The sequence below is a fragment of the Microtus pennsylvanicus genome, chromosome 7 (assembly GCF_037038515.1).
Source record: "Microtus pennsylvanicus isolate mMicPen1 chromosome 7, mMicPen1.hap1, whole genome shotgun sequence".
NCBI lineage: Eukaryota > Metazoa > Chordata > Mammalia > Rodentia > Cricetidae > Microtus > Microtus pennsylvanicus.
The window spans coordinates 15,460,016-15,478,874 of record NC_134585.1 but is presented as its reverse complement, the minus strand read 5'-3'; the positions used below and the strand labels follow the sequence as shown (position 1 = coordinate 15,478,874).

At 44.5% G+C, this 18,859-nt stretch overlaps 1 protein-coding gene across 28 annotated transcripts in view; it reads left to right on the top strand.

Annotated features, from left to right (window-relative positions):
* Positions 1-18,859, top strand: part of Ank3 (ankyrin 3) — a 431,439-nt gene that overhangs the window by 276,517 nt on the left and 136,063 nt on the right. For all 28 annotated transcript variants that reach the window (XM_075980047.1, XM_075980046.1, XM_075980043.1 and 25 more), the window contains 5 exons: positions 7,109-7,207; positions 10,264-10,461; positions 13,690-13,788; positions 16,415-16,513; positions 18,066-18,164. In XM_075980047.1, the coding sequence (XP_075836162.1) occupies positions 7,109-7,207; positions 10,264-10,461; positions 13,690-13,788; positions 16,415-16,513; positions 18,066-18,164 (594 nt within the window). The remainder of the gene's footprint in view (positions 1-7,108; positions 7,208-10,263; positions 10,462-13,689; positions 13,789-16,414; positions 16,514-18,065; positions 18,165-18,859) is intronic.

The following is an 18,859-nucleotide window of genomic DNA, read 5'->3' as shown; positions in this document are numbered from 1 at the left end:
AGCTCTTTTATACGCTTGCAATATCCTGATTTACAAGAAAGGAAAATCTTATTAGAGCAAATTCCGAGAGTCAAGAGACTGAGTCATGCTCTTCAGTCTAATCCCCGCTAATAAACAGCTCACTCTAGTGAGAATTTGGGGTTTAGCTTTTGTTGCGTTTTTTGGTTTTGTGGTTGTTTGTTTGACTGATTTTTTTTAAGATGAGGTATTTCAATAGTGTGCTGGCAATAGATAAAGGGAGTCCAAAGCAAAAAGGACAAGAGAACCTGCAGGATGGCTCAGCAGGTAGAGGAGCCTGCGGCCACGCCTAGCAACCTGCGCTTGGTCCCCAGAACCCACAAAGTTGAAGGAGAAAATCGACTCCTGAACTTGTCTTATGACCTCCACGTATGCCATGGCACAAACATGCATGCACACACAAATAAATGAATGAATGAAGAATGTAAAAAAAAAAATACAGGGCTAGAGAGATGGCTCGGTGGTTAAGGGCACTGGCTGCTCTTCCACAGGACCCGGATTCAATTCCCAGCACCCACATGACAGCTCACATCTGTAACTTCAGTTCCAGGGGATCTCACACCTTCATGCCAATGCATTTAAATAAAGTTAAATAATTTTTTTAATTTTACTAAAAACAGTACAACAGTAATTTTTATCATTAAACTAGATAATCCCTATTTTAAGATTAGCTTAAGGTTTGGGGATATAGCTTAGTTGGTAGAATGCTTGGCATGATAATCCCAGTACTGAGATAGGGAAGACAGGAAGATTACAAATTCAAGTTTATTCCCTAACCTCATCTCAAGTTGGAAGCCAGGCCGGGCTACCCAATACACTGTCTCAAAAACAACCTTGAAAAGATATCCACTAACTCTGTTCCCTAACTTGGTAATTGTTTTTCCTTTTGGATTTTTGATATAGAGCCTTACTGTGAAGGTTAGGATAGCCTCAGACTGGAATTGTAGTTCAGGCTATCCCTCCCTGCTTCAATCTCCCTGGCATAACAAGCAGAGGGTCCCATCATGTTAGATTCAGATACCCCTTCATCATTTACCTTATCTTTGGGATGAGGGGAGGCTAGACCATTGCTGATGAAAAAATTATTCTTGATACTCATCGAAGAATGATAAGGCAGGAACTAGAGAGATGGCTCAGTAGCTAAGAGTACTTGCTGCTCTTCCAGAGGACCCATGTTTGAGTCTCAGTACCCATAACCACTTATAGCTACAGGCACAGGGACCTGACATTCTCTTCCGGCCTTATGAATACCTGCACACGTGTGGCACACACACGCCCACACATGTAACAATAAAGAAAATAAGTCTTTAAAAAGTGGATAAGGTAGGCAGAGTTTTCTGCTACAAAGCCTCACTGTTCAGACCCAAGGGAAGAGGGAACCCAATTCACCTCTGAAGACATTAAGGAAACAGAAGGTATCATTGTGAAGCAGGGCTTGGAAAATTACTAAGAGGAAATGTCATGGGTTAGAGGGTTGGCGGCCACAGCAACATGACAGAATCATTTCTGGGGGTAGACTTGGGTGCTAAGATGGCAGTGGGAATGAGGGAGTAGATCGATCAAGGGTTGGTGAGTGTCTCTAAGCTGATCTTGCAAGGTTCCCATACCAGAGATGAAGAGCAGAAGCCCCAGAGTTGGGACACTGTTAGGAGTCAGCTGTAGGGACAAATGCAAGGTGCCCATTCCCCAGAGGAAGTGCAGAAAAGAAGACAAGCCTGTGGGAGGTAAGAAAGTCACGTGTGGTTTTGAGAGAGCCTTCAAAGCTATATACTACTCTAGTGGGACGGTTCTCAGTGTGCAGGTTGCGCCCCTTTGGGTTTGCATTTTAGATCTTTCCACTGTGATTCCTAGCAGTAGCAGGATTACAGGTGTGCAGTAGCAATGAAGACAAGCAGGGATGGGTGCTGATGATGTAGCAGGAAAATGGTTCAGTCATTAGCAGTGGGTAAGCCAGTTATGGTGGCACACACCTGTCCTGTGATCCCAGGACTCAGGAGGTAGAGGCAGGAACATTGAGGGTTCGGGATCATTCTAGGGCTACACAGTAAATTTAAGGATGGCCTGACCTACAGAAAATGCTGTCTCAAGGAATAAAGGGGGGGGATAGGAAAAAGAGACAGACAGACAGACAGACATAGAGATGTTGTAGCGTTAAATAACAAAGATTTGGATCCTAGAATAAGTATCTCTCAAACAAATACTTGTGACAGGGGTGACCACAGATATATTCACTTGGACAAAGGAAGGGAACAGAGAAAGCTAGGGTGAATCTAGGGTAGATGTAAAAAGACCTGGAATGCCACCCTGAAGAATTATTTTGTTCATGAATGTGTTGGCATGTGTGGGTATGTGCTCCCATGTGGAGGCCAGTGAATGATTTTGGGGGAGCTCTGTCAAGGGTGGGTCCTCATTAATTCTCTCCATATTCCCTTGAGATGGGGGTCTCTCCCTGAACTCAGTGTTTTCTGGTTTTACACTAGTTTGCTGGCAACTGGTAAAGCCCCAGCATCTTCCTGGCCCACCTCCCAGCACCCCTTCATCACAAACAGCAGTATTACGGTAATAGGCATGCACAACCATGACCAGTGTTTTACATGGGTGACGAGGATCAGAACTAAGGACCTCATGCTTGCTCACCAGCACTCTGGCTCACTGAGCCTCCTCCCCTACACCGCTTTGGAGCATTTATACTTCACAGAGAAGTGAATGGCAGTGACTGGAACCCTTCCTAAGCAGAGATCTGTGCTGGGAAAGATAAGCCGCCATGCAGCTTTAACACTAAAGAAGTTCAAAGTTCATGCTATTTTCTTCATCTTATTTTCGTCCAAAAGATATAAAGTAGAGTGAGTGTCTGCTAATTTTTGATACTCGTTTCGACTGAATCAAGTATAGCTTGTTGAGTTTACACACTTTTAAGTGTTACTGAGTAGCTGGGCAACCTCAGTGTCCTTGATTATAAAAACAAAACTGAACTGCTCACTAACTGTCTTAAGGCTTGTTTCCATTGACCTACAAATGTCCCCAAAGCTCAGCCAGCCCCACCTGTACAGCTGGCCTTCATGACAGGCTGCCCAGCTTCCTTGTGGGGTGACTCTCCTGCTGGGACTCTCCTTGAAGACTACGGCAATTTGTGAAATGCCAGATCACATTTGTAGCCGATGGGAAGAAGCCAGCAACAGAAGCATTGCCAGGGTTCTCCTGTTGGTTGCTCTTTGCAGGTAGGAGGAACTGACAAATCTGACCTTGGGAAACAGCTGACTGTGCCACTGATTGAGGGAGCAGAGGCTCCAAGAGTGGCAGAGCCTGGCTCTGTCACTGATGAGAAAATCTTCACATCCTCCGTCCGTAGGTTCCACCCATTTGCAGTAGACACAGAGATACAAGCGTTAGACTGCAGAAGAAAGAAGGGGAACAGTGACCCCTGAGCTAAGCTTGGGAACTTGCTCCGCACTGCCCCTTGGTTGTCTTGCCTAGTCATCACTAATAACCCAAGCCTCCCCTGGCACACGCCCTTGTAGTGCTGGGGAGAAACCCAGGGCCTCCTCACACTGGCTGGACTCAGGGCCTTAGCTGTGCCCACTGAGCTGTGCCCACATCCCCTCTGGCCTCATTCTGAATTCAGCCTGTGCATCCTTGGGAAGAGTCATCTTTAAGCCTCTTTAAACCCTAAGGGTTTGCTTTTTTAAATTAACTGTTATTTGCGTGTATGCGATGTGTGTGTGGGTGTTCGTGTCACAGGGCACACATCAGAGGACAATTCTATGACGTCAGTTGTGTCCTCCCACCTTTGCCTGGGTTCTGGGATTGAATTCAGGTCTCCGGTTTACATGGCAGTTTCCTTTACTCACAGTGAACTCTCTGGCCATCCTTGGAGGTTTTTTGTTTTTTGTTTTGTTTTTGTTTTTTTGCAAGGATTTTATTTTCCTTGTAGGAATGAGTTGAGAACAAAGTTATAAGATGTCTTCGGATAAATCTACATAGAGATGAATCATACTTGACCATGAGGCAGAAAAAAAGAAACTGCTTACTGAAGTCTGAAATACTTTCAGATATTCAGAATAAAAACTTATTTTTTTAAGGTAGACTCAAAAAAAATTGTCTGGAGCAGCATGCCTAAAACTATTTAAAGTCAGTGCTTGTGACTGGTTCTGCTGAGATGGCCACATATGGTACATGTAGTCTGTACCATGTTCTGCTGAGATGGTCGCATATGGTACATGTGGTGTGTATCGTGTTCTGCTGAGATGGTTGCATATGTTGCATGTGGTGTGTACCATACTCTACTGAGATGGCCACATAGGTGGTGTCTAGGGTGTTGGCGTGAGAAGAATAACTTCCCAGAACGAAGGAGAGCAGCTGGAATGATTCTCTGTCTGCAGGACTTCAGTTTGTCATTTTCTACATGTATTCCAGTGTCTCCGCAGTTTTGACATGTTAGCCTATTGACAGCAGTCACTGAGTCATAGTGTGTGTGTGTGTGTGTGTGTGTGTGTGTGATGACTTGGGGTGATGGGTAGGGCAGTGTCACCACTGCTTTGTTCCTGCTTAGACATGCTCAGGTGTTTTGTTACTAGGAAACTGCTGGGTCTTGGAGATGGGTTTGTTTGTTTGTTTGTTTGTTTGTTTGTTTGTTTGTTTGTTTGGAAGTTTCTGTGTTCTGCTTTTTCGGTGGCTTCCTCCAGGAAGACTGCATTGCTGTGAATTATAAAGCAAACACTTGAAATCAGCATGAAAGGAAGGATAGTTAGATGTCCCTGGAGAGTGTTTCAATAGGCTTACATACCAAACCAAAAGCAATAAAAAGAACATTGATGCTACTTAGAGCTGCAGTAGTTTGTACATGTGGCCATACCTGCTTGCTGTGCATCCTAGTACATCCTTCTCAGAGCTGCCCAGTCAGGTAGAAAGTGCATCCGGGATGCTGAGCCAAGCACCAGGGTATTGGTAGACACGATTATTTTTAGGTGGGTTTTATTAACTGGAGGGATCTTCACACTTGACACTGGAGAGCACAGAAGGCAGCTTGTCTGTGAAAACTTCTCCAGGGAGTTGGGGACACTTGGACAGCTTCAGCTGAGTGACTCTCGGCTCACGTAGCTCCCTGCTGAGTCTCCTTTCCTGATTATTCCTGAGCAGCTGGTCCTTGTCTGTGAGACTTGAAGGGAGGTCCACAGGTCCAGGGTGCAGGACTCTGGGAGAGGAGGAGCGTAAGGAAGAAGATAAAGTCTCTGTGTCCTGTTGAGAGCTGTGTAACTCCAAACAGATGGGAAATCAATTCCTGTGCCTACCGGAAGAGTTGCCAAAATGGGTCATAAATCTGTGGCCGCTGATGGAAATGGCAATGATGTTCCGAGGAGCTAGAGCCGTGACTCTCAACCTTCCTAATGCTGCGACCCTTTAATACAGTTCCCCATGCTGTGGTGACCCCAACCATAAGACTGTTTTCATTGCTACTTCTTAACTGTAATTTTGCTACTGTCATGAACTGTAATGTAAATAAATACCTTGTGTTTTCTGATGGTCTTGGGTGACCCCTGTGAATGGGCAGTTCGACCACCAAAAGGTCATGACTCACAGGTTGAAGACCACTGAACTAGAGTTATGGCTCAGCAGCTAAGAGTGCTTGCTACTCTTTCAAAGGACCCAACTTTGGGTCCCAGCACATATGTTGGATGGTTCCTGTAACTCTAGTGCCAGGAAATATGACATCCTCTTCTGGCCTCCAAAGGCCAGAAGGCACCCATATGCACATGGCCTACACTTACAAAGACACATAGACATAAATAAAAATAAAATAAACCTTGAAAAGCAAAAAGGAAAGGAAGAGGAACCAATGAAACAAAAGATTTTGGCTTAAATATTGAGTGTACTTTGGCGTGGAGTTTGCAGCATTCAGAGGGCTTGTAAGACAGCCAATTACAAGTCAGTCTGCTCTGCACACAAAATCTAGCACCACGAACATCTGGAGAAGCAACAACCAGAGATGGTTTCTATCGTCTGAAGCCTGTCTCGTTCTAACCATGTCATACTCAGCAGCAGACGCATGAACTCACCTTGATGATGCACAGTTTATTTTTTTTAATATTTACTTATTTGTTATGTATACAATATTCTGTCTGTGTGTATGTCTGCAGGCCAGAAGAGGGCACCAGACCTCATTACAGGTGGTTGTGAGCCACCATGTGGTTGCCGGGAATTGAACTCAGGACCTTTGGAAGAGCAGGCAATGCTCTTAACCACTGAGCCATCTCTCCAGCCCCCTGCACAGTTTATTGAAAGGATTTTTTTTTTCTTTTTTGGTCTTTCGAGACTGTGTTTCTCTGTATAATCCCTGCTGTCCTGAAACTCGCTCTGTAGACCCGGTTGATCATGAACTCAGAGATCTACCTGCCTCTGCCTCCCAAGTGCTAGGACTAAAGCCATGCACCATCACTGCCTGCCTCATTAAAAGGGTTTTTTAACAAATGGTTTAATAATCACAAAATTGTTGATTTTTTTTATTTCACTCAGCCATGTTTGAACAGTTGGATTGATCATCCTAAGCTTATTTATTTTGATATTCTGAGGCTGTGTTCTCAAAAAAAATCAATAAAGCTATCTTAACATTAAATTTATATATGTCTACAGTCGAGGATATAGTGATTACTATACTTCAGCACAATTACATTAAGAAAAAGGGTCACAGAGTGGTGTGCATAGATATGCAAGAAAAAGGCTAAACTGTATAACATTTCTTTCATGAACCTTCTTTAAATATTTAGGTCTGAGGAGATAGCTCAGTTGGCAGAGTGACTGCCGTGCAAATACGGGGACCCGCTTCCAACCCCCAGAACCCACAAAGAACACAGGACTCACGCTTGTCATTGCTGCCACAGGGAGGTGGGACCAGCCCCATCTCTGGCGCTTAAATTTACAAAAACATAGTTCTCAGTTTTAAAATAAAAAATTAGTGTATGGAATCCAGGAGCCAACCTTTGATACCCCTGGCCCACAGCTTCCTAGAAGGCTTATATCATAACGGGTCTTCGAGAATATGCTGCATCTCTGAGACATAACGTCACCAACTTACAGTGTCGCCTTTGTTCCACAGGATGGTCTGACACCGCTGCACTGTGGGGCAAGAAGTGGCCATGAGCAGGTGGTAGAGATGTTGCTTGACAGAGCCGCACCCATCCTTTCAAAAACCAAGGTGAGGTCTTTGGTTTCTGAACATGGTACCGTGCTTGGGTCTGCTTCCCTTCGCTGTTTTTATCTGAGCCTTTGGAATGAGAGGAAACATTGACACCCATAACCACTTAAATGGAACGTAAGTTCGTCAGATCTCTGGAGGAGCTCCAAATAAGTTTGGGGACTGGGGAAATGGCTGAGAAGACAAAGGCTCGCTCTGCCATCATGAGAGCTATGTATCCTTCAGGTCACCAGCACCCATGTGAAAGTTATAAAGACCAGACAGGTGTGGTGGCCACCTGCAATCCCAGAGTTCAGGAGGCAGAGACAGCAAAATCTCCCTGCAAGCTTGCTAACCAGACTAGCCAGAACTGGTAAGAAGTGGGTTCAGCAATAGACCCTCTCTCAATAAGCAAAGTGGAAGGTGATGAAGGCAGACAGATGGTCCGCTGTTGGCCTGGGGCATCTGCATGCAGGCATGAGCGCATGCACATCTACACACATGTGGATGCCTACACATGCAAACACATGCATGCATACAAAATAAGTTAGGTTTATGAAGCTTTTCTGTATAATGTGTTTTATAGTAAAGCCTTTTTTCGTTTGTTATTTTTAGTTTGTTTTGCTTCTTAATATTACACAATGGTACTTTCAGAGCTCAGCTGACTGCTGCTTTAAATGGACAAAAAGATCTACTTTCTGGCTGGGTTCTGAGTCTTTTTCTACACCCCACCCCCAGTTGATTTCTTCAGAGTTCATAGGCTGAGGCAGGGGGTTCAGCTGAATGGTAGAGCATTTGCCTGTCGTGTGCTGGGCCCTCAGTTCCCTGCACATTAAAAACGTTAAAATTCTGTTTTCCATCCCCCGACTGTGTGGGATTTGGCGGGTAAGCCTGCCCTGCCCTTTTCATTCCCAGCAGTCCACTGGAACCCTCCTGTCAGCTCGCAAAGCCAAGTGAGTGTCTCGCTTCCTGTTTCCAGGTTTTGCAATCACAAGAGAAACTTGAAATTGAAATTGGTCATAGCAAGGAACCTACACACCCTTGGCTTTGGGATCTGGGGTGAACTGAGAGCTTTGTTGTTTTAGAGGGCTGACGGCTCTCTAAAGACATGGTCAGCATGTTCATGTGCAGGTGTGTCCCTGCTCAGAATCTCTCAAGGAGCCAAAGCTCATCCCTGAGGCTAGGCTAGCCAGCAAGCTCCAGGGAGCCACTTGTCAGTCCTATCACTATGGTAACAAGCACATACTGCCATAGCTGGCTTTCTATGTGCGTTCCAGGGAATCGAACTCAGGTCCTCAATGTTATACAACAAGCATTTTGACAACTGTGCCATCTTCCTGACTCACCAAATAAATTTTTTTGACTGCCTATTCTACCTGTGCTCACCATATCTTTAATTAAGTTGGTGTCACCTGAGCAGGGTTCCTTTCCCATTGACGCTCCTTACACTGTTTCCAAAGACCCTCTCCGGTGCTGCAGGTACTTGCTGCCTGGGCTGGACCTTCCTACATCGGTTGCCAATCATTACAAACCCCTATAGACATGCCCGCAGGCTGATCTGATTTGGGCATTCCTACATTGAGACTTCCTGCGCAGGCGACTCTAGGTATATTAAGTTAGTGCTTAAATCTCACTGGGATAGAACCCTCTTTCTGTTTCCGACACTGCTTCCCACTTAGAGTCTCCAGTAAGTCATGTGGTCTCTCAGATTTGTTTACTCAATCCTCCCTCGAAGACTACATGAAAACATAAAGGAGGATTTGGCAGAAGCGAGAGAGCACAGATGCCTGTGGGTGGTGGTGTCAGATGGGAAATGTCCCAGCCCTTGGAGACACCTCCAGTGTCATGCGGGAGGGGAATACTTTAGGCTGGAACATCCCAGTTCCCCAGTGGTGGCCCAAGTCTTTAAATTCATGTTAATATTTACTGAGCTTTTATCTTTGTCTCATCGGCAGCACTCTCTGCTAGGCAGTTTGGGAAAATACTGTCATAAATTTCTTGCCTTGAAGGAGCACAAATACAGGAAATATATGCCCATCAGCGGTAGTGTGGGGATGGCTAAGGGATTTCTCATTGCTTTGTCTTGGAGTTTTCCATCTCATGCTCAATGCATGCAGAGTTAATAACTGGCCTCGGAGAATTCAGATGCACCTGGTTCCGTAGGCATGCCTACCAGGTCTTTAAAAGCTACTGATGGCTTCTTAAAAAAAAAAAAAATACTTTGCTGTTATTAGAAAGAAAAGGGTTTGGCTTATTTAGTGTTCTAAAATATATTATTAGTAATTGTAGACCTCCCCGTGGGAAATGAGCCTGCTGAAAATCCCCCAGGCTCGCCCACTTTGCTATCCTACTCAACTGAAGTTTGAGAAGACTGACATTGACCTGCCTTGCTTCACTCTGTTTGGAAAAACGTCCACTGCAGAGTAAATGTCACTCCAGACATTTTCGCCTTTGGTTCCGTGGCTTGAACCTAAGGCCTCCTCTATCCATATCTTCTCTGAGATCTTGAAATAAATCTTCAGCGGTTTTGCCCAGCATGTGACAAAGAAGGCTAAGTTGATTTAAGATGAGGTCACATAACTGGGCGGATGGTCCTTTTGACACAAGGGGGCACCAGATTTCTAGAAATGGATGAAAGTTTCCACTGCTGCCCCAGGAGATAAAATAATGAGCTGGCCTTGCCTAGCCATCTACAAGGGTTAAACCAGTAATAGACCAATGGATGCTAATTAGTTCTTCCTTTGATTGATAGTTTGTATTTATTTATTTATTTGTAGTTTCAAAAGATAAGAAATCCTGCTAAGAATGCAGTGAGTTTCTGGGCTCTGGTGCAACCCATATGAGTTTTAAAGTGGGGAAAGAAATTACCCTTGATGGTTTGTTTTTCTGTGGATGAGAAAAAGGGAAAATTTTCAAAACAGGTGCCACCCAAAACAATCGTCAACACCTTTTAAAAACATAAGGTATTTCCAAACAAAGAGTTAGAGTTTTTAACGCCTTCCGTGTTTGCCCTGTATCTGGCTCCTTTGCGCTAAAAAAGGCAAAACCGTGAGTCCTCTTTTCCTTCTGTGTTCCAGAACGGACTGTCTCCCTTGCACATGGCCACACAAGGAGACCACTTAAACTGCGTCCAGCTCCTCCTGCAGCACAACGTGCCCGTGGACGATGTCACCAACGACTACCTGACTGCGCTCCACGTGGCGGCCCACTGCGGCCATTACAAAGTTGCCAAGGTTCTTTTGGATAAGAAAGCTAACCCTAATGCCAAAGCCCTGGTGAGTCGTCCTGCTGTCCGTCCTGCCGTCCAGTGTCTCGCTGACGCACAAGGCGCCTTGCATGTGTGTGTGGGGGGGGATCACTCTTTCGGAGATAAAGACAGAAAGTCCATTAAATCTGAGTCCTTTGTTAGTCTTCGCAAGCGTCCTTGGGTGTGGACAAAGCCTCCTGTGCTGCTGGGAACAAAGCTGACACCCGTCAAGGTCTCGTGCTCCTCTTCCTTGAGTGAAGGCCTTACAAGACAGGGTTACAAAAAGACCCACGTGACCGGCTTCATCCACCTCCTGGTGGTAATGTTACTATTCCCTGGGGTAGACATTTGAGTGGTTTTGTTGTTGGTTTTCTGGCACGTTTAGTCGTGAAACCAACGAGGCTTGGCAACTTGAACCTCTTATCCCAGCACTTGTAAAGTGGAGGCAGGAGGATTACCATGAGTTCAAAACCAGCCTAATTTAAAAAGTGAGTCTTTGTTTCATAAAAAAAATTATATATGTATATATACACACATATGTGTGGATGTTTATACAAGTATGTATATGTATATACATATATGTATATATAATTTTTTTTAAGTATTTATTTGTTTGTTTGTTTATTTATTATGTATACAATATTCTGTCTGTATGCCTGAAGGCCAGAAGAGGGCGCCAGACCTCTTTACAGATGGTTGTGAGCCACCATGTGGTTGCTGGGAATTGAACTCAGGACCTTTGGAAGAGCAGGCAATGCTCTTAACCACTGAGCCATCTCTCCAGCCCCCTGTATATATAATTTTTAAAACGCAGTTGAGCATAATAGCAGGAGAGATCTGAGTTCGAGGCCAGCTAGGTCTATAAAACAAGTTCCAGGCCACCCAGAGCTACACAGTAAAAGCCTGTCTTAAAAACAATAATAATATTTGTCGAAGAATTTGTGAGCTGAAATGACGTTAACCTTCGGTTTTTCTCGATAAGACGAGGTTTGTTAGGGTTAAAATAAATATTCCTTAGTAAGGTGTTTATATTTCATTCAGAATAAGCACTTGGCTCAGGGAAAGGATGAAAATGCCCAGCTTTAGAGAAACCATTCATTTACTAGGGATCTTGCGGTATAGGCTGCATCCAACCAACTCTTCCAGGCAGGTATCTGCTTCCCTCCTCCATGGCTGCACTGTCCTTCAGAGCTATCTAGACTCTGGCCTCCGAGTTCAGGTGCCTGAAACTCAGGGTTGGGGGAGGGGATTGGAATTCTGCCCGCCGTGGCAGGCCGCTCCTTTGTCATTGCAATCTCAACAGCTTCCACCAAAAAGTGTTTCAGGCGCTGTTTGACCTGCCCAGTGTGTCAAAAGCCTCTGCATTCTGAGAAGGGAGGGGAGCGATGAGTGACCGTGACTCATTCATTTTTCCATATGAGAAAAAAAAAGGACCTTAAAGCAGGGCGTGTGCTTAACTCTCTTTTTCCTATGACTAAAGTTTTCCCAGCAGAGGGGCATTGTAGATACTTACCCTGGAATGAACTATGGCCAAAGTAATGGTCCCAGCAGCCTCCTTTGTGGCACCCGCTGTGACTTTGCCCTCAGCTCTTTGACTTTGCCCCAAGACCTTAGTATGGTACACTTCCCTACTAACAGCTGAAGTGGGCTGCCCAGTCTCAGCTTTTGGGCAAAACAGTCTGGTGGGTAATTTGTTTAAAAGCCAATTCTTTTATAAGTTTAAACATTCAAGCAAATGAGTTATCTAGTGTCTTTAGAGTAAGCTTGTGCTCAAGTTTTTTTTTTTTGTTTGTTTGTTTGGTTTTTTTTTTGTTTGGTTTGGGTTTTGGTTTTTCAAGACAGGGTCTCTCTTTGTAGCCCTGCCTGTCCTGCATGTCCTGCAGCTTACTCTGTAGACCAGGCTGGTTTCAAACTCAGAGTGTTTCCCCTACCTCAGACTCTTGAGTGCTGGGATTAAAGGCATACCTCACCACAGACCAGCCTTGTGCGCTTGAGTCTTAAAACTGCCTTAAAAACTATGGAAGAAATGAAACTCTCTAGCACTCGAAAAGAACAATGTCCTGCCACACAAGTCGGGGACAAGTCAGAACAGGCACTGGCGAAGGTTGGCTGTGCAAACAAAAGGTTGGCTTTGCAAACCACCTTTTGTGATCCTTGTGCCCATGTTTTTCCCAGCTGCTTTTATGTTTGTAGTGAGGCAGAAGGGAACATTAGCTCCATAGCTCCATGCATAGAGGAATGAGAAGTGCTCAGTGAACTACTCTGGTCCCTAGCTACCGAGTCTCAGGAGGCTCAACTCGAGATGTAATGTTTGGGGATCCAGGTTAGAGGCAGGACACTAATGTCTCCCTACAAGACAGATCCATCCCACCGGCATATGTGATTTTGATGGTCTAAGTTTACAGATCTGGACAGCAGTGGTTTTGTAAGGCTTGTGATCCTGTACAGAGTTGCCCAGAGGCAGGAAGAGGGTGGGCACTTGAGACATTGTAAGTCAGGCAAGTTTAATATGAAGAAATCACTGGCTAGAGTGACGTCAGGCAAGTCAGTGCTGGCACAAGCATTTAAAGACCACCCCCTACTACCACCAAAAAAAAAATAGTAAGGAAAAAGGAAAAGCACATTAGCTAGTGTGATGGCACGTAGCTGTAGTCCCAACAATTTGAAGGGGAAAGTAAGAGGGCTGGAGAGATGGTTCGGTGGTTAAGAACTTCAGCTGCTCTTCCAGAGGACTCAGGTTCGACTCCTAGTACCCCATGGCAGCTTAGAATTGTTAGTAGCTCCAGTTCTAGGGGAATCTGACCTCCAAGGCATTGCACGCACCTGATGCACAGATTTACATGTAGCACCATACATATAAAATAATAACTAAAAAAAGGAAACAATCGGAAGACACGTGTCTGGGTTCAACCTGGCCTATATCATGAGACTCGGAGTCAAAAATCAAAATTATATTTTTTAAAAAAATTATTTGAAACAGTGAACTCCGAAATAAGGATGTGTGTGAACGTTTTGCTTTCTTTATCAGGAACTTACAGCCAACTTATACATCTTGCTTATGACTACCTGGGAACCTTACAAGGAACCAGTTCAGACTCTTGTTCCTTCCAGGAAAGAAGAGCCACCATGTGTCTAACCTCTTGTGGTTTGGAAGTCTGCAGGGCATCTCGTTCTCCTAGACACCTTTTGTTGCCCACAGCGGAACTGACTCCCATGGAACGGGGTTAAGCAGATGTATGTGTTTGTCCCTTTACAGAACGGCTTCACCCCTCTCCATATCGCCTGCAAAAAGAACCGCATCCGAGTAATGGAACTCCTTTTGAAGCACGGTGCATCCATACAAGCCGTAACCGAGGTGAGAGGAGAGTGCTTTCAGGGTCCAGGGAAGAAGAGAGTATAGCCTCAACCATGGGGGTTCCCCCCAGGGAAGCAGCTAGTTTTGCTTGTTATCATCACAACCAGCATCCTTCACCCTTCTCTAAAAGGGTTCTCAAGATTTAGGAGGGAGCAGACATGGGTGTGAGTGCGTGGGTTAGTTGATATGTGTACCCCAGGACAGAAATATAGTTCAGAACACACCATCAAAGTGCAGGCTCCACTGTGCAAAGGTGACCTGGTATAAATCTTGCATGCACTATTTCTCTCATGGAGGCCAGTTTGTCTCGTAAAGGGGCATTTCATTGTCATCTCTTGGGGAAAGGTTGGCTGAGCCACCAATTATTGACCCTTGGCTGAAGCTTTCTGGCTGAAAATGTCATTGTGCCTAGGCTGCGGAACCTGTTCCCGTGCTCTGAGAGAGTAAGAAGGACCGTGGTGTGTGGAGGTTTGACAGTGCATGAAGTGTGGGGGTGCTGTAGTTAGGGGCAGAGAAGCCCTGTGTCTGTCCCCCAAATCCACCAAGATTCCATCCTTGAGAGTCGGCCCTGGCTCTCCACATGGCCTGTGTTCCCCTCTCCAGACCTGTTTCACCCCATTCCACCTCTGTCTTCCCAACTCGAAGGGGCTCTGCAAATCCTAGCCTTGGCTCTTCTCCTAGAGCAGGCGTGTGATCTGTAAGGCTGACCCTGAATATCTGGGTCACCTTCCCCCAGAAATCTGCCCTTGCTGCCAACCTAGTCCTGGGTGTCTTTGTGGGACGGTTTCTGTCAATGCTCTTATCCAGTTGTCTTATCTATGACCCCGTGGCTCCCATGGCTCCAGAGCCTTCAGCCCAAACCTTCTGTGGGCACAAGCCCACAGTTCAGAAAGTCCTGTTGCATGCTTGATACTGGACACAAACCTCCTGTAACTGCTGCTTGTATGCGGCATTTTTGCCTTGCCTCGAAACACTTTTAAATTCTCAACACACAATGGTTAAGAAAAATGGTGCAAATCTGCCCTTTTATGAGACTTGTGTATTCTGGTGTATTTTTGTATAGAACAGTGCATCTAGTGCAGGGAAGCCCTTTAGAAGCCAGGATTGACCCTGAGACAAATGTTAGATTGAAGCTGTGTTAGTGTCTGGAGATGCTGGCCTGTGATGAGAAGCCCCTACCGGACTCCAGCTCCCTGAGAACTTGAGAGGGTAGTTCCCTGACACCTAACTCCTGTGTTCCTGGAAAAGGGCGCCAAACTATAACAAAAACTCTCCTGTTCTGCTCTTCTTCAGTCTTCACTATTGGAGGCTGAGCAGATAGACTTTATCTTCTTTCATCATGTACTTTTGTATGTACATGTATGTATACATATATATATATATATTGTATGCATATATTAGTGTACTATTGTATGTATAGTGTGTGTGTGTGTGTGTGTGTGTGTGTGTGTGTGTGTGTGTGTGTAGAGAGAGAGAGAGAGAGAGCGTTGACCCCACAGCCTTATCCATGCTAGGCAATACTCTACCACTGAGCTTTAGAACAAGTCCTGTCATATATTTTTTGACATATCTCAAATATCTATAGAGATTAATGATACTTTCTCTTTAAAAATAAAGGCCAAGTCTTCTATTCATATTATTCTTATCAGGTTCATGTTCTAAGCTAATTAAATTCTGAAAATTAAAAATGGAGCAAAGTTATATGAGTAGCACACAAAAATTGAACTCCGTCAATTTCAAGATTCTTATCTTGAGACTTTAATTCTCTTTTTTGACTACTCTATTTATACCTCTCTTCCATGGATATAGTCAAAATAAAACACCCTAGAATCAATCAGTTCTGCTTTACACTGACATAGTGTCTGGGTAGAAGGTATAAATATGTACATAGGCTTTGAAGCAAACATACTATTATTCTTGATGTGCCTTAAAACATTTTATTCATTTACAATGCTTATTTGTTAAATGACTGGCATGCCTAATGTTGATTTTTCTCTTTGTTAGAGGGATGGTTTGCATCATAAGTTTCATTTATTCAGAGTTTATGGGAACTCCAAGTCCAGAATACTATTTGAATTAGTAGCCAATGTTTTACTAATATGTATGTTATTGCCATGCCCCACATGCAAACACACATATGGGCAAGAAAGTTTCCATAGTAAGAAAAGAATAAACTTTATCTTTCTCCCAACTTTTTCCTTAAATTTCTATCAAAAGATAAAATAAATGTTTCTTTCTTTAATAGATATGATGGTAAGTCTTTCATAATCACAGATTTTACTTTAGGGACAGTTATGCTGAGGTTATATTTACCTCATAAAATCTATGACGCAATGGTGAATAATCTTGATGTCTTCTCATTTGACCCCTGAGCTGATTAAGATAGAAGTGTGGATTATGGGTGAGAGGATGAATAAATGAATGGATAGGTGGAGTGAATAAGTGGATGGTTGAATGGATAGATGGACAGATGGATGTACAGATGGATGGATGGATGGATGGATGGATGGATGGATGGATGGATGGATGGGTAGAGGGAGGGAAGCAGGCAGTCAGGCAGGCAAGCGCATAATGAAGCCCCTTGCATGATAAGCCAACCATCAACATTGTCTTCCTTCCCCTTTAGTCGGGCCTTACCCCAATCCATGTTGCTGCCTTCATGGGACATGTGAATATCGTGTCACAGCTAATGCATCATGGAGCCTCCCCAAACACCACCAATGTGGTAAGTACCCTTAACAATGAAGTTCAGTTGAGTTTTTAAGACACTGAAAAGAGTGGCTTTGGTGGCCTTACATATTCACTATAAGTAAGTTCATTATCATTTAATTTTACTACTTCAGATACAGAGTTTGAGAACATCTTTGGTTTTCTTTGCTTTGAAGGCAAGATCCTGTCGGTATCCATTTGGCTAAAAACTGTTAAGATTTAAGAAATGTGTTCATTGACATTGCAAGGACTTTACTGCTGGATACTAGAGTAGAAACAGTGCTGTCGGATTCTCTGAGAGAATCCATCAAAGTACTGCACGGTGAGGGTGTGTGTTCACACAGTGTCGTCATACATGTGAAGAAGCAATTTCACACAACTTCAAGGTCATCTGCTTTAAGAGGGGTTCTACCATGTCATAGCAAGCCTGTGGAAGTCTGCCTTAACCAAGTACCAGGCAATGGTTTCTCCACACTAACCATCACCATTAAACCCATGAGATGATGTAGAGTAATTCCCTGAGCAGCAACTGCTCACCCCGAGCATGCTGTATCCTCCGACATTGTTTTACAGACTCTCAAGTTTAACATCATCCTCTTAGCACAATGGACCACAAGCATAAAACTGCCCTGAAGCTTTACACGTGTGCCTGCATAGGGTTAAATCCAGATGTTATTGTCCTCTGTAAAGAATAACATGTAACAAAGCAATCAACATCCTCCACTCCTTTCCAGTAAGCCCATGTCTTGTCTCCTGCAAGGCCACCTTCCTGTCTGTCCATGCAGGTAGATGGCCTGTGGGGCAAAGCTTATTTTATCCAAGTCACTTCAGTGTGGGTTTTGCTTGTGCAAGCCACTGTATTTGGTTTTTATTATTATTTCTATGCCAGGGTATGCTCTCTGTCAGGTTGTCATTTTTGTTGAATGAATAATCAAAGTCAGAGATTATTGAACAAGAGGGTAGGATAGGGGTGGGACAATGCCCCTTATGATGGTACCTATAAATGTGATTTCTATGTATTTAGGTCACTGGGGGCAGGCCACATCTGACCCTCAGTGCGGTTTTGGTGCCCCTGTGTAGTGTTTATGTAATTCTGAGAGATAGTATTTAAGAACTGATCAATTGAAACTGATATCCAGACTGTCAGTTCTTTGAAAATAGGTGTGCCATGGTAAGACTGGCATCCAGCACAATTAGACTGTGAGGGCAGGTTAGGTAGGCAGGCATCTCTCCCCTTCAACTTGCTCACCTGCCCTGCTTCATCATCTGTGTCTCCTCTCCACCCTGGGAGCATCGGCACCTTGTCAACCCTGAAGATGCCTCGCTGTAGACCTCTGAGCTGTGCTTCTGAGAGCATCAGCAGCTGGGCCCCTCGAGGTTGCATCCACATCCTTGACACCCTGGCACAGCATCCTGGGAAAGTATTTACGTGTTTGTTTCCCTATATTTCCAGCAAGGAAGTGCTCCGGGCAATTCTTTGTGTAATAAACAAAGTCACTATAACTTCATGCGGACAAAGCATTGATTTTGAGAGTCACCATTAATTGACTTTGGCTTGTGTTCCCCAGAGAGGAGAAACAGCATTGCATATGGCAGCTCGGTCAGGCCAAGCGGAAGTGGTGCGGTACCTGGTACAAGACGGTGCTCAGGTAGAAGCAAAAGCTAAGGTAAGGGCAAGACGGGGGACTTTAAAATTGAAACTGAGGCGGAAGCCTAGGGCTCAGCAAACCTTTTTAGCTGAATGTTTACTATCTCTCCGAAACAGGTCTTAATAATACAAACTTCCAGTGAGGAAGGGCTCCACCCAATAATCATATAAAAATAATCTACCGTCATGGCCAGTCACCTGTGTAGCACAGCTATGTAAAATAAGGAACTGCCCTGGGTGCATCACAAGCCCCTTACAGGTTAGGAACCAGATCTAGGCAGGTCCAGAGCTCTTCACGCTGAGATGACCTTAGGGAGGAAGTTTCTAGAACAATCCCAGCTTGTAAACACAAACTCACCTTTCAGGTTGACTTCTGTGTTGGCTGGCACAGCCTCAAGAGGAAAAAGGATGTGGTTTTCCTTCCCTTCTATAAAATATAAGAGCATCATGCCCCAGATGTAGATGAGGGCTGTGAAAGCCTGGCTCACACCGGAAGTCCAAACATTTGGGAGGCTGAACTACCACCCCCGGATGAATAATCTCTTTAACTTTTTGATTTTCCATCAGTGGCAGCTGAAGTATAGCTTACAGAAGATGCTTCTGGTCTAGAAGATGCTTCCAACTTAGTAAAATGAAATGACCAGAGAGGCAGTATCTTATCACTGATAGTATGAGCCCTCATCTTCGTGCATGTTGGTTAGAAACAGCACCTAG